This window comes from Schistocerca americana, chromosome 6 (genome assembly GCF_021461395.2).
Source record: "Schistocerca americana isolate TAMUIC-IGC-003095 chromosome 6, iqSchAmer2.1, whole genome shotgun sequence".
Lineage (NCBI taxonomy): Eukaryota > Metazoa > Arthropoda > Insecta > Orthoptera > Acrididae > Schistocerca > Schistocerca americana.
The window spans coordinates 610,855,398-610,871,268 of record NC_060124.1 but is presented as its reverse complement, the minus strand read 5'-3'; the positions used below and the strand labels follow the sequence as shown (position 1 = coordinate 610,871,268).

Sequence of the window (15,871 nt, the reverse complement as noted above, 5' to 3'; positions counted from 1 at the left end):
CTTTTGCAATACAACAGGTTATGTGGTTTCTGCATGATGGAGCACCACCCCACTTCCACATTGCAGTTCGGTGACACCTCAACAACATCTTCCCCAGATGTTGGGTGGGATGCTGAGGACCTGTAGCATGATCTTCGAGATCACTGAACTTAAACCCCCTGGATTTTTACCTCTGGGGATATCTGAAAAGTGTTGTGTATGCTGAACCACTTCCTGATGTGCTGACCTTTCAATAGTGTGTTCACGGCACCTGTGACACTATTCAGAGAGACCAGGACATGTGAAAGAGTGTAGCAGTCCATGATACAACGTGTGCGTTGCATCCCATGGAGGCCACTTTGAACATTTGTTACATGGATGTGATGCACCTCCGAGATGATTTGTTGTTGTTGTTCACACGTTTCAGGACAGATGTTTGTAGGGACCTTTTTTCTTCCATTTACAGTCAGGAATGTGTCCCTGTATATGTTGGTTATATTAATGTTCAGTGTGTATATAGACACCTTGCTTTTTCTCAGAAGACACAGTATATTAACAATGACAAACTTAATCAGTCATTTGTAGGGGAAGTTGTGCAAACTTGATACAGGAAGGTGTTTCCTTACTCGAGCTCAAACCACAATTTGTACTTATGCTGTTGAGACATGCCACCAAACTACCACATGAGTCTAACCACTAACTAGTATTTCCAGAATGGCTAGATAACTGATCAAAGCTTTAGCCGTAGATGGAACTGATCGAGGAAATAAGATACTGAGCTTCAGTGTTCTGTCTGTTATAGTAGCTAAGTAAAGTTTACAACCGCCAGAGGGATCTACACTCCATGTGTACAGAATTTTCGGATAACTCGATGTATGTGCTGAGCAGAAAGAAGGTGTGCGTTTTGAAAATTGCCATTAAGTTAGCTGTTTATATCCCCCCAGGTATAACTTTTCTCTTGCACCAAAAGTTGACAATATTACCCTGTAAAATAAAAGTGTAACCAGTCTGTAAGTAACCTTTTGTGACAGTACTACATTTTTTTTAATCATAGAAATTGGTTACAAATTGTGGCCTGCCCTCAGTATAATGGAATGCAAATACTCATGACAGGTGGAGGTGGAGGACAGCGGGGAGCCACCGATGCGGTCGCAGTTGCCGGTGACAGTGGTCGTGCTGGACCAGAATGACAGCCCGTCTACACCACGCGCTGTCCATGTGCTCGTCTATGCCTTCGAGGGGCAGTTGCCACACGGAAAGATTGCCGACGTGCGTCCCAACGACGCAGACACCACGGGTGACTACCACTGCGAGGTACTTTGACTTTACCTTCTGTTGTACCTGTAGAGGTAATTGATGTATAGTTGTGTTCCAGGATTAGGTCGAAAAGTAGTGGTTTTGAAACTCAAGAGTGTGAGAAATTTTGATAATTTATTACATCAAAAGGAAAATTCACTTGAGAAAAATATAAGATTACAAAGGGCCAGTACTTACTTTCAAGTGGAAAAATTCCAATACTGCTGAAAGACACATTTACAAGAAACACTGATTGTAATAGCTTGGGGGGAAAGAGGGATAGGTTGCACAAAATTAGAAAGCTACACCAGGACAGGATGAGAGGACCCATCCATAATGAGGATGAGGGGTAACAAAGATGAAGGGGGAAGCATAGAAGAGAGAGTAGAAGGTGAAAGACGAGGACGAGGAATAACAAAAACAAAAGGGGAAGCATACAGAAAAAGTAGGAGGTGAACGATAGTGTAAGCACTGTGCCAACTTCAGTCCAGAGATGAGTTAACGACAGAGTGAGAAGAGAAAATGGATAGATGAAGAGAAATGATAAAAAGTTATATGAAGAAAATAATTGACTAAGTGAATAAACACCCCATGTATAATAATGAGAAGGGGGGGGGGGGGGGTAAAATGTTAACAGAGGGTGAGTGCAGGAGGTTGATGGGATGTAAATATGTTGAGAGCAATTTCCCATGTACAGAGTTCAGGGAAATTTGCATCAAATAGATTGATCCAAATACCTCGTGTGGTGCTGCAAGCACTCAGGATCCCCTGGGGTCATATTATAGACCATGTTCAGCAGTTGCATATCAGGTGTCCCGGCACAGTCAGTTCTATGTCCATTCATGTGCTCAGGCCATTTGGTAGAGGTTACTCATATACAAAATACCGTCAGTGAACACACTTAAGTTAGTAAGCAACATGTATGGTTTGACACATTTCTTTGCCTTTTATGTTGTACAGTTTACAAGTGGTGGGACTGGAGTAAGTGGTAATTGGTGGGAACATCTTCATCATTCATGACTTTCTAATTGTTGTAATTTTTATGATAATTTGAATGGTTATTGAGTGATGTTATTGTTATTCACAGTGTCTCTGATCTGTGGTTGCCCTCTCCAGAAAGTTGTTTATAATTGGTGGGTGCTTGGTTCAGGTTTTACAGCAGGAACTATTACTGTATAACAATATCTCATTTAATTTAAGTACCAGATAGGTGTTGTATATAATATTAAGAAATATTCCATCTTTCGCGACTGTAACAAAAGTTTTATTTACACCGGGCACGTTAGGCTTTATTTTAAAGCACTTCAATTAATCAAAAGGAAGTAGACATAATACATTAAACAAAACTGTGGACTTACAAAAACATTAGGACTTCAATATACTGTGTATCAGCGAAGTGCCCTGAGCTATGTCAAATATAATTTTTGTGTGTGGCACTCACAAAGAGCATTTATTTGCTAAAACACTGATCAGCCGACACAAACGTTGAATATTGTGTTACCGCAGCACAAAACTATGAAAGGTGATTTGGCAATGGAGGAGACAAAATACTGTCCACCGAAGATGCTTCAAAAGAGAAAAGCGTGTCTGGTCTAAATAAGACGCTTATTACAGCTGTGGAAGAGGAATATATTTCAATACCATTGGTAAAACTGCGACTGTGGAACAAAAACAAGAAAGAGAACATGAGTACCATTGTGTATGTGCCTTACTTTTCATTGATTGAAGTGCTTTAAAATAAAGCCAAACTTGCCCAGTGTAAATAAAACTTTTATTATTACAGTCGCGAAAGATGGAATATTTCTTGATATTACATACAACACCTACCTGCTACTTAAATGATATTATACTGTAAATTTTATATGAAATTTAGGTATCTTGTTCACATTTCATTCTCAACATTATGGCAACTAAAATCGACCATACAGAAAGTATATGCTATGGACTTTTACCTCTGCAAACTCTTCAAAATTTTGTGCAATGGTTTACTACATTTAATGCTGCACAATAACAGCATTGAACATCGAAACAAAATTAAGTCATTTGTAGGGGGAGGGTATCAATCAAGAAGATGTGCAAAAATCAAATTTTTGGCCAAATAGTTTTTGTGAAATCGAATGATAAGTGTGTCAAAGCAGTCTGAACACCGTGTGTCTGCACAGGCGAGCAAGCTGTGCAGTGGTGGTAAAATCACACACAGTGCGGAATGTGGGGAGCATGTCTCTGTAGCAGCATAAGGGTGAATGAAGAGACAAAGCACTAGAAATTTCAAAAAATTACATTCAAGTGAATAAAATTCATGAAGTAAGACACTTCGATACTGTTTTTAAATAAAGAAAATATTAAGCATCGCACAAGGTTTGAACTCAGAACCTTTCGTTTAGCAGCACAACACCTTAACCATTACGCTGACGTAGCTTGTTATTTGGTGGAATACCTGGAGTGCTCTAAAATTGTACGCAAAATATCGACAAACACTGTTGGTATGACTATGAATTACTCACGCTTCGTCGAAGTACAATAGGAAATAAACAATTACCGCTGTTCTTTATTGCAAAAAAGCGGTTCGTGAGAATGATAGAAACACTTTTCCTTGCTATTGCCTGATTAGGAGGGTTATTGCTTGTTTGGTTTAATTAATTAATAGAATATGAAGCAATTGGTATAAGGAATGCTTTTTTCCATCTTTCTGTAAAAGAAAGTCTGCTATCAAGACATTGCTTTTGTTCTATTACTTTATTTATGACTGAACATTTCTAAAACTGAAGACACTCGTCCGTGCTCTGCACTGCAGTCGAGCTCTGGCAACGTCGTTCTCTGTTCATTGGCTGACTGTGTTTTGTGACGTCAGATGCGCAGAACGAACCTAAACTCGGCTGCCGTCATAAATGACGCGCACTATAATAGCTACGACTGTAATGGTGGAATTTATGGCAGAAAGATTATGTAAGAGCAGTAACACAGTAAACATGAATAATATTCTCCAGGTGCAAGTAACAAATTTTAAGTACATTACATGCAACATTACGCTGAATTATGAAAGCAAACTTCTCTAGAATGTGTGCATTCATTTGAAGACATATGGAGGATCTTTTTAGTATAAAACAACAACAACAACAAAATAATCAAACCAACAGAAGATAATTTGTCTATGAAGTTAACACTCGAGTATCACACAGAGGGAAATAGCAATCCAGAATGCCCAAGGCAAAGGTGAACTGGTTGATTGGAACTGGAAACAATACCTAACTTGTGACTGTTTGATGGTAATACATAGATTGAGCTATATACAGTTTGTCAAATTATTTGAACCTTTCGCAGGGACGTAGATCATGAATCCAGCTGCATCCCAGTAGGGTCTGCATGAAAATATAAACGGCAACTTGAAAGCACATGAATGTTAAGTAGAAGCAGTTTTGCTGCATAAAAAAAATAATAAAAAAAAAACACACACACACACACAACTTGTGTCTCAAGTTGTGTTCATTATGGACTCTTCTTATATGTGTGCAGTACTTATATTTGTTGGTGGTTTCCTCTGCCCGGCAGGTACAATCTGGTGGTGGCGGACTTAGCATCCCAGCAGGCACTTGCGAGCTGCACGCCCTGCCCTCACTGTCGCAGTCATTGACCACCGGAATGGGGGCGGATCGTGGTCTGGCACTGGCCGTGACTGGCAATGACGGCGTGCATGCTGATGTCGTGTCAGCCGTCACAGTCGAACTGGCCACCTTCGACGAGGAGGCCGTGGCAAATGCGGTGCCACTGCGTGCTGAAAACACGACAGCGGAGCGCTTCCTGGCGGCCCACTACAAGGCGGCTGTTGACGCATTGCGTGCTGCTTTTCCTGCACCTGCCGATGCACCGCTGCTCTTCGGCCTGCAGCAGGTCGACGCAGGGCTCGAGATGGCCGTCGCCGTGCGCTCCCAGCAGGTATTGTCGAATCGGTGGATTGTGGCCAATATTTCTTGAAATAATCAGCAACCAGTTGCACAAAAGAAATTTTATTTCCATTACCAGTTTCAGGCACCTACAGTATTACTCCTCATTTACGCTTTCAGGGGTTCAAAGGGCTGGTAGTGTAAAAAGGGGTAGAACTGCTCTGGAAAAGCCAGGTGAAGGTTTTGCAGTGCATTTTGATATATAGTAGTATGTGTGGGTCTCATTTCTCACACTTACCTCAAATATCCCATGAAAAGCAATTGCTGATATTGCTCTGCCTTTTTGCTGATATTGCTCTGCCTTCTAATTCTGTTTATCTGCTGGCAAGTAGAACAGTATTAGTAGTTGAAACACTGTGAGATAGTCTTCCTGTGGGCTGATTCTTGTGTTTTGCTTAAATTTTATAACATTGAAAATGGAGTTATCCATAATGGAAATCTTATGTCTTTATAAGAAACTTTCAAATTTTATCAATAACTCAATATTTACAATTAAAAAATCACAGTTGCAAGAATTAATGTGTTCCGCAAAAGAAGTCCATAATAGATTTTTGTTTAGCTCTTTTGTTTGATATGCGCTTAATCTGTTTCTCCAATTCATAAAGAGTTTCGAGCATATTTTCACGTTCTTCAACAGAATAAAAATATCTTTTTAGTACCTCAAATGATGCAGTATAGTGAAGAAACTGCCTCTGTGGGGATTTTAAAGTTTCTATGAATACACAATCTACAGATACCGTATCCAGACGAACTCTTTGCAGAGTTATCACATGGGCAACATTCTCAAAAACTGACTTGTTAGATGCCTACTTACAACTCCCTTTAGTTATCGAGTCACTATGTATTTTAGTTGTCAGTGCCACTTTTAGTCATCAACACTTGTAGCCTTATGGAGCCGCCAACACTCCCACTATTTTTCAGTGTTTTTTGGAATAAGTTTCATTATCTGTGCTGGGTTGTGCAAACTATTTGGATGACATTGTAGTTTATGGTGTCTCCACTGAGGAACATGGACAAAATCTCCATACTCTTTATTTTATTTTATTTATTTTTTGGTCTCTCCTCCCAGTGGCCAAATTGAAGTGTCATTTAGAAAAATGTCCATTTTTTCAACATTCTATCATTTATCTTGGGTTTGAAGTTTCTCATGAGGTTCTCAGAGCCCTGTATCAACATCTTTGTACTATTGTGTCTCTTCCATGCCCTACATCAGTCAAAGAACTTTAGGTTTTTTGTGGGCAAAGTTGCCCACTACCATAAATTTTGGCGTAGGGCAGCCACAGTCGCGCAGCTGTTACATGTGTTGCTGTGCAGAGGTGCTTAGCTAGACCAGTTGCTGGAATTTTCCACCCTTAAGAGCATGTTGCAATGTGCGCGCTGCTTAGTGATGTACCAACTAGCCATCCATTTAATCCTTGCAATGGACACTTCACAGTATGGCTTGGGGACGGTACTGGGTCATAGACATCGTGATAGTTCCAAGCAGCCTGTTGCTTATGCCTCTTCCTATCCTGCTACCTTTCTCTGGCAGAAAACACAGAGTTGAACAGACCCCCCTCCGTTTCAACCCTCACCCAGCTGAACCCTATATTGAACCCGTCACTGAATGGGAATTCTTGCAGACTCTTACCTCTGCACATGAGACGGCCCCAGGCCGGGATTCCATCCACAACCGGATGATCCAACACTTGGACAGAGGCAGCTGTACAGCTACTGTCCAATTAGCCTGACAAATGTACTTCGTAAACTGCTTGAGAGGACGGTTAGCTACTCAGAGTCTTCAACCACATTTGGTTCGTAGGTACCTTCCTCTCACAATGCCGAGACAGTAGAGTTATCCCTGTCCTTAAGCCTCTGAAGAACCCAACGTCTCTGGACAGCTACCACCCAGTTAGCCTGACAAACGTACTTTGTAAACCGCTTGAAAGGAGGGTTAGCTTCCGATTATGTTGGCTACTTGAATCTCGGAGCCTTTTGTCCCCTTACCAGTGTGGCTTCCAGGAAGGATAACCTCCAACTGACCATTTACTCAGATTGGAAACTGCAATCTGACAGGCTTTTACTAACTGTCAGCACTTATAAGGCATACAACATGGCTTGGCACCATCACATTTCAGTTACCCTTTATGAATGGTGATTTTGTGACCCTCTTCAGATTTTTATTGGCGAGTTTTAATCCCCCTGGTTCTTCTCGGTTCAAGTTGGCACTTCACTCGGCACCCCTCAGATTCAGGAGAACGATATCCCACATGATTCTGTATTAAGTGTCACACACTTCCTCATAGCCATAAATTGGCTTGTGACCTTTGTTGGCTCTCAGGTTACCCCAGCATTGTATGCCGATGATTTTTGGATCTGGTGCAGCTCCCACTTGGTAGGATCTGCTGGGAGCTGGCTCCAGGGTGCCATCCGATGGATGTCTCCCATGGCTTCCAATTTTCTGCCTCTAAAATTCAGGTTATGACTTTTTGTCATCAACCCATAGTAAACCCTGGTTCAGAACTTTATTTAGGTGACTAGCTCCCAGATGTTAAAGCACAGTCCTGTTTCTTAGGCCTTATTTTTGATAAAAAGCTGACGTGGCTGTCCCATATTCACCAGCTGCAGACCACATGCATGCAGAAGCTTAATGCTCTCTGCCTCCTGGGCCACACATCTTGGGGTGCAGAACTTGCTACTCTTCTCTATCTTTACTGTGGAAGTCAGGTTTATGTGTCAGTGGCTCCTTCCACTCTGAAGATACTTGACCCTGTCCATTATTCTGGGGTGCAGCTGGCTATTGGTGCCTTTCGCACTAGTCCCGTTGACAGTCTCCTCACAGAAGAAGTCCTCTTTGCAAGCAAGGGGCATCTTCCTCCTGATCACCATCCATAGGTGGAATTGTCAGTTGTAATGCATCTCTCTTTGTCGGGATCTCTATCTCCACTCACCGAAATGCGTCCCGTGTATTTACTCTCATACCCCCCCTTGGATGGTGCCTAGACCACAGATTAGGACAGACCTGTTCCAGAGTCCTAAGGTCTCTGTTGCCTCTATGCTTTCTACCCTTTCGCGTCTCCTACTGGCTTAGAACACCATTTATTCCTGGAATCATGTAATGTATTCACAGCAGAGCTGCTAACCATCACCAGGGCCTCCATTTTGCTACTCAGACTTCCCTCCACAGTGTTTTAAGATATACTGACTCAGTGGGCAATCTGCTAGTCTCGTCATCGTTTGGTCTCTGCTATCCGTGACCTCCTCTTGTCCCCTGGCCATGCCGCCTGCTCAGTTGTCTTTCTCTGGGTTCCAAGTCATGTGGGTATCCCAGGGAATGAACTGGCTGACTGTTTGGCTAGAGAAGCTGATACTCACCCTCCATAGCCTTTCATGACTCCAGGTGTTGATGTGCAGATCTATGTCAAATCTGTCTTTGTCCAAAAGTGAAATGACATATGGTGTGCTACTGCTCTCAGTAATAAACTCTGCACAATCAAGGAGACAACTGCACTTTGGTGCTCTTCCTTCTGCTCCTCTCAGAAGGAGTCCACTGTTATATGCCGTCTACCAGGCTCACCCATTGTTTCCTCCTGCGTAATGAACCACATGCACAATATGATTGTGGAGCCAGACTGATGGTATCCCACATATTGGTGGAATGTCCCCTTCTTTGGCCCTTCATGCTAAGTACAGTCTTCCTTAATTTTAAAATTAGCAGACAATTCCTAGATAATTGAACTGGTCCTCAGTTTCCTCTGTGAAAGTGGTTGTTTCCAGAATTCGAATTGAGAACAGCTGCCAACATGAGTAACATAGAAGTAAATATCCTCGGAGTAGTGAAGCAACTTAAATCACTTAATAAAAGCAAGTCTTCTGGTCCGGACTATATACCAATTAGGTTCCTTTTGGAGTATGCTGATGCATTAGCTCCTTACTTAACAATCATATACAACCGTTCCCTCGACAAAAGATCCGTACCCAAAGTCTGGAAAGTAGAACAGGTCACACCAATATTCAAGAAAGGTAGTAGGAGTAATCCACTAAATTACAGGCCCATATCATTAGCATCGATATGCAGCAGGATTTTAGAACATATATTGTGTTCAAACGTAGTGAATTACCTCGAAGAAAATTGTGTATTGTCACACAGTCAACATGGGCTTAGAAAACATCGTTCTTGTGGAACACAACTAGCTCTTTATTCACATGAAGTGCTGAGTGCTATTGACAAGGGATTTCAGATCGATTCTGTATTTCTGGATTTCCAGAAGGCTTTTGACATTGTACCACACAAGCGCCTCATAGGGAAATTGCGTGCTTATGGAATATCGTCTCAGTTATGTGACTGTATTTGCGATTTCCTGTCACAAAGGTCATAGTTTGTAGTCATTGACGGAAAGTCATCGAGTGAAACAGAAGTGATTTCTGGCGTTCCCCAAGATAGTGTTATAGGCCCTTTGCTGTTCCTTATCTATATAAACGATTTGGGAGACAATCTCTACTAAGGAGACTGCCTACACTACGCTTGTCCGTCCTCGTTTAAAATACTCTTGCGCGGTGTGGGATCCTTACCAGATAGGCCTGACTGAGTACATGGAAAAAGTTGAAAGAAAGGCAGCACATTTTGTATTATCACGAAATATGAGAGAGAGTGTCACAGAAATGATACAGGAATTGGGATGGACATCATTAAAAGAAAGGTGTTTTTCGTTGCGATGGAATCGTCTCACGAAATTCCAGTCACCAACTTTCTCCTCTGAATGCGAAAATATTTTGTTGACACAGATTTGCATAGGGAGGGACGATCACAAACATAAAATAGGGAAATCAGAGCTCATACGGAAAGATATAGGTGTTCATTCTTCCCGCGCGCTATACGAGATTGGAATAATAGAGAATTGTGAAGGTGGTTCGATGAACCCTCTGCCAGGCACTTAAATCTGATTTGCAGAGTATCCATGTAGATGTAGATGTAGATTAGGTTTTGCTTTACTCGTGGAGCGGGGGCAGGGTGGTTGTGGTTGGGGCCTCTCTTCATGTCTTCTCAGTCTGGGACCCCATGACCACCCCCCATGGAAAGACCACTCTTTTTTCCAGTTTTTAGATTTGATCTAATCTTTTATGTATTTTACTGTGTGCGTTTTAACTTCTCTGTTTTATAGTTTTGAGTCCCCTGACTCTATCCATCCACTTTTAGCAGACCCTCTATCTTCTGTGAGAACTTTCGAATGCCCACCCACCTAGCCTCGTGGTCTAACACACTGCTTGCTGAAGGGGAAGGTGTGCCGGTATCCGGCATGAATCCGACTGGCAGATTAGTGCCGAGGATTGGTGTGCCGGTACCTGGCATGAATCCGACTGGCAGATTAGTGTCGAGGTTTGGTGTGCCGGCCAGCCTGTGGATGGTTTTTAAGGCTGTTTTCCATTTACCTCGGCGTATGTGGTCTGGTTCCCCTTATTTTGCCTTAGTTACACTGTGCTGGCAAATGCTGTGCAAACACCGTTTCCATGTACGTGTACACCACAATTATTCTACCACACAAACATTTGGGGTTACACTTGTCTGGTATGAGACATTCCCGTGGGGAGTCCACTGGGGGCCGAACTGCACAATAACCCTGGGTTCGGTGTGGGGTGGCTGTGGGCTGGTGGGCTACTGTGGCCTGTTGTCAAAAATAAAGTGATCCAGGTGGTATTCAATCTTGATAGATGAGTCTACTGACATTACTGAAACAGAACCTCTTGTTATGTTTGTAATAAGGAGGAAATGTACATTCTCTACTTAGCTCTTTGTCTGCTAATATAATGTACTGCAAGAGTTATATGTTCATGTGTTGGAGAAATTTGGATAGGCATGCCATTGATAAGAGTAAATGTTCCTTGGTTGTTAGTGATGGTGGATCTGTTATGACAGGAGTTTGATCTGGGGTGGCAGTTCCTTTTAAAAAAAATACCCCTTATATTATCTGTGCATTTAGCTCCAGCAGTCAGTCAAGCAGCTGAATACTGTTTAGAGCTTGTAAAGTTTCAAAATACTCTAAACAGAATTTATAGCAACTCTTAACAGTCACCAAAGAATTCCAAAACATTAAAAGATATGCAAAAAATATATAATGAGCCAAGGAAAAATATTGTTAGAAACTTTGCCATTTTCTGGCTGTCTTTGGAAGAGGCAGTAAATTCATAGTATGTAAATGGGAATTCTGTGGTATCTGTGCTGGAAAAAGAGAAAGGACAAGTAACTGTTGGCTTGCTAAAAAATGTGAAGTGTGTGAAATTTTTGTCAATATTGTCTTTTATGAAAGATGTAATGTTTCTTCTCAACAAATTGCCTTTGACTTTTCAAAAGTCAAATTTAGATCACAAGCGCATGCAGATTTGCGTGAACACTTGCATCCGAGGGCTCGAGGACCTTATATTGAAACCTGAACCAAATCACAGTTCTTTCCTCGATAAAGTATCTCCAGAATTTCAAGAAGATGTGCTCGAGTTTCGTGGAGACATAATGTGATATTCATTGAACCGTAGATGTGTTATTAAGTACACAATTGGCAAATTCTTAGATTAGTTGCTTATAAACTTAAATAAGAGATAGGGGATTTAGATAAAACAAGAATATTTATTTTTTATACCATTTAGGAAAAGATAGATTGCTACTTACCATAAAGAATATAGGTCAAGTCGCAGACAGGCAAGATTAGAAGACGCGCACATATAGCTTTCGACCGCAGTCTTTGTCAGTAAAGAGAGAAATACACACACAGAATATCCTTAGACACCACACACACACACACACACACACACACACACACACACACACACAGGGAAGGGGAAGGGATGTAGTGTATGGGTGAGGAGAGAGACAAACGCTGTCTGGTGGAGTGTGCAGGGACTAGACTGCCGACAGGCGTAGTGTAAGGAGATTCTGGGACAGGCAGGTGGGGGAAACAGGAACAAAAGAGAAGAGAAGAGGAGCAGAGAAAGACGGCCGGTTGCATTGGCAGAGGGCTGCAAATAAATGGTGTGGGAGATGATAAGATGGGTGGAAACTTTTGGATGGAGGATGTGGGACAGTACGTTACCATGTTGAGGCTGGGATAATTACGGGAGCAGAGAACATGTTGTAAGGATAACTCCTGTCCGTGCAGTTCAGAAAGGGTGGTGGTGGAGGGAAGGATGCAGATGACTTCGGAAGTGAAGCAGCCATTGAAATCAAGTGTGATATGTTCAACTGTATGCTGTGCCATGGGTTGGTCTACTTTGCTCTTGGCTGCAGTGTGGCAGTGGCTGTTCACCCCATTCTGGGTGGCAGCTGGTTGGTAGTCATACCAATATAATTTTGGCATTGAAGCTGGTATAATACAGCACAAGTCAAATGAGGGGAGAGGGGGGAGGGGTAGCTGTAAATTCAGTGTAACTGCAAAAGAATTCAGTTCCATGTAACTGGAATGTATTGGTTACAGTAAACAATACCATTTAAATGCAAAATCACTTGACGTCACTGCACGTTGTTATTGCTTATTACTTATCAGTCCAGTCTGAAAGACGTATTTGAGTTGTAGCTTCATTTCTTGAAAATGGATAGCATCTCACAAGAGGACTTTTTTTTTTTTTTTTTACAGAGGAAGAGATTGTTGTTCAGCTGAAATTAGTGTTTGAAAGTGGAGATACATTCTGGAGAGCGATTGTCAGTGGCGAGAAATATTTTGACATTATTTACATCCGTTAACAGCCTTTAGTATCTGAGTTGCTTTATTTTGACCAACTGGCTGTATAAATCACGATACCATCCTTCAGACATTCTGTGATTCAGTGATCAGACATTCTGTGATTTAGTGATTTCTACTGAAGATTTTAGATTATGTTCTCCTGCAAATGTGAGATCAATAGACAGTGGCTTTAGGAGTGTTTCTGTGATTTTTTAATGTGTCACTCTTTTCTTTTAAAAGAATTTAGTATTGCCAGACTATACAGAGTGTGGACATTCAAGTAAGTTTTGATAATATTAATTTGACAATGAAGCATTGTTGACTTTGTGTTCTGCACTCAAGGAATGACTGAATTTTAGTTAACTTGAAGAGGAGACCAGAAACACAAAGTGAACAGAAATTGTTACTACTATAATTTAACAGTTATTTTTGAGGAGAGTGTGAGTTTGATTTGACAGGACAGTGTCACCTGCAGTGAGGGAGGAAAGCTACCATTCTTTCCCACTCACAGGGCTACCGTGACAGAGCATCAGTGACGGAGGCGCTGTCGCGGGCTGCACCGCTGCTGCCGGCCCTGTCCGTGGCGTACAGTGCGTGCCGGCAGCGTGCACCCTGCCAGAATGGTGCCTCCTGTTCTGAGGCACTGCGCGTCCGCCCCAACCGCACCCTTGTCTGGGACAGCCGCACTCTCGTCTTTGCCACGCCAGCTGTCATCCTCGAGGTATGTAGCAGATCTGAGACTTTTGTACTGTTCCGTTTTACGTCATACATTCCATTTAGAAATTATTGTAACTTAACTGGAACACTGTAGTCCATTGACAAATTGATGTAAATACAAACCAAACTTTTTTTAATTTCTCAATTATCATCAGTGCTGTCTTCTTATAGCTACTACTCAGCTCACCCAAAGTGTGTAGCTGCTAAACTGAATAACTAGTGAAGGGAAACAAATGTGAACACAGGTGTGTATTACTTCACTGATGTGGGATGTACTGGAAGTGTAAAGAAAGAAGTCTACTTCTAAAAACGATATAAGCAATAGATAAGTTTGAACTATAGAAAAGAAATGAGACTTTTCTAAATGACACTCATTTTGAAAATTATGAAAATAAAACTTATACTGTGACTCTTCAAGCTTTCCCAGTGGATATCTTGTAAATAGTCTTCACAGGTTTGCCGCCGGCTGATTTGCAAATTCCACAATATTTCCTCGAAGCAACTCTCTGACATCTTCAGGTGACTGAACCTTGCTGGTGGTTAGATACAACAAACGGTATCCATGCGTAAATGCCCCTGCACATAAAACATGCGCACAGAGACTGTGCAGGCACAGAAATCAAACACGCACAATCATTTGCAGATAGATGGCACCATACTCAAATGTCCTCTACCAAAAATCGCAGAGCGGCCCTCCTGTGCGTGCACTGTAGTCTACATTTACTAACAGCATGGACCCTAGGGACACAGCATCTATTGCAAGCCAACACATACAGAGCTATGTTTGCAGGCCAAAAGCTGCCATCACCCTGCACAATGCAGAAGTGCACTACATATGTCGTTCATAGACTGATCCTGAAAAGCTGTTGAGTGAGATACAAATTTGAAGACAGTATTCTGACAAAATGGTAATTCTGAGAGACAGATATGTAATGTATTCAGGCCCAAGCAAGATTCAATCCTTGGAGCAGAATGAAGACACAAAGACGCCCACCACTTTTGCCTTCTTGCCGTATTTTGGTGCCATGTCATCAGGAACCAGAAGAGTCCTCAGAAGATATGACATTAAGTGTGTTTTCTGTCCATCTGCAAAACTGAGGAACTTGTTGAGTTCGGTTAAGAATGATCTTGGTCTGTGGAAATGTGGTGTGTATAAGATTTGTTGTCAGTGTGGGGTGGCATGTATAGGCCAGACCAGACATGTCGCACAGTACAAGAACACTGCAGTGAGCATGAACGCCAGCCAGAGAAGTAGGAAATTCCAGAACACTGTCTGAATACAGGACGTTGCATAATTTATAAGAAGATGGAATTTTTATCCCTGGCATCATCTTTCTGGGACTGCATCATTAAGGAAGCAGTACATATCCATGCAGCTGATAATATCATCAACAGGGATGCAGGATTTCCACTAAGCACAGGCTGGAACCCTGCATTGGCTGTTATTAAATCATGACGAGAAAATCAAGCTTTTTTAATAACAGATCCATCACAACATTGGTTTAGAATGGTTTTTTATGAGTCATGTCTGACCACACTGTTAGTAAACATAGCGTACAGTGCACACGCGAGAGGCCTGCTCTGTGATTTTCGGCAGAGGGCGTGTGAGTATTGCGCCATGTATCTGCAAATCATTGCACATGTGTAGTTTCCATGCCTGCGCATTCTTGATGCACATGTTTATATACAGGAGTGCTGATGTGTTGATACCGTCAGTCGTACCTAGCCACCAGTGGCGTTTAACCACCTTAAGATGTCGGACAGTTGCTCCAAGAAAATACTGTGGAATTTGCGCAACGACATCTGGCAGCAAACCCGTGAAGGCTATTTGCAAAAATGATATTCTTTCATTTAAAATCAAAGAATAAAAACAAATACTTAAACAGAGACAGAAATTTCACAAATTGTCCCTCATTATGAAATTCTTAATGTTAGTTTATAGTTTGATGCTTGGTGAAATCCTTTTAGGTTCACCCATACAAAAATAATGGACCCAAACTTAGCTTCTTGTTATTAGTATAATTTTGCTATGAGATGTATTTATCTTTACTGTGAATGGAAATGTGGTGGATGTCTCCATCTAACAGAACAAAGCCTGATACAAATGTAAACCTTCAGCATCTTACTGTTTTAGAAGTGAAAACTCACCTACTGCAGAAATCAATGTTCTTATTTGCTCCCTCCCTCTCACATGTCCTCCCTCTCCCCCCTTTCTCTCAATTGTTGGCTTGTGCCACAGAAACATTTCTC

General features: G+C 41.8%; 1 protein-coding gene across 1 annotated transcript in view; it reads left to right on the top strand.

The window, feature by feature from the left end:
* The window catches only part of LOC124619827 (cadherin-related tumor suppressor), a 300,923-nt gene that overhangs the window by 165,133 nt on the left and 119,919 nt on the right, over positions 1–15,871 (top strand). Inside the window, exons 15-17 of the mRNA XM_047146436.1 lie at positions 1,093–1,293; positions 4,825–5,208; positions 13,416–13,625. Of these exons, the coding sequence (XP_047002392.1) occupies positions 1,093–1,293; positions 4,825–5,208; positions 13,416–13,625 (795 nt within the window). The remainder of the gene's footprint in view (positions 1–1,092; positions 1,294–4,824; positions 5,209–13,415; positions 13,626–15,871) is intronic.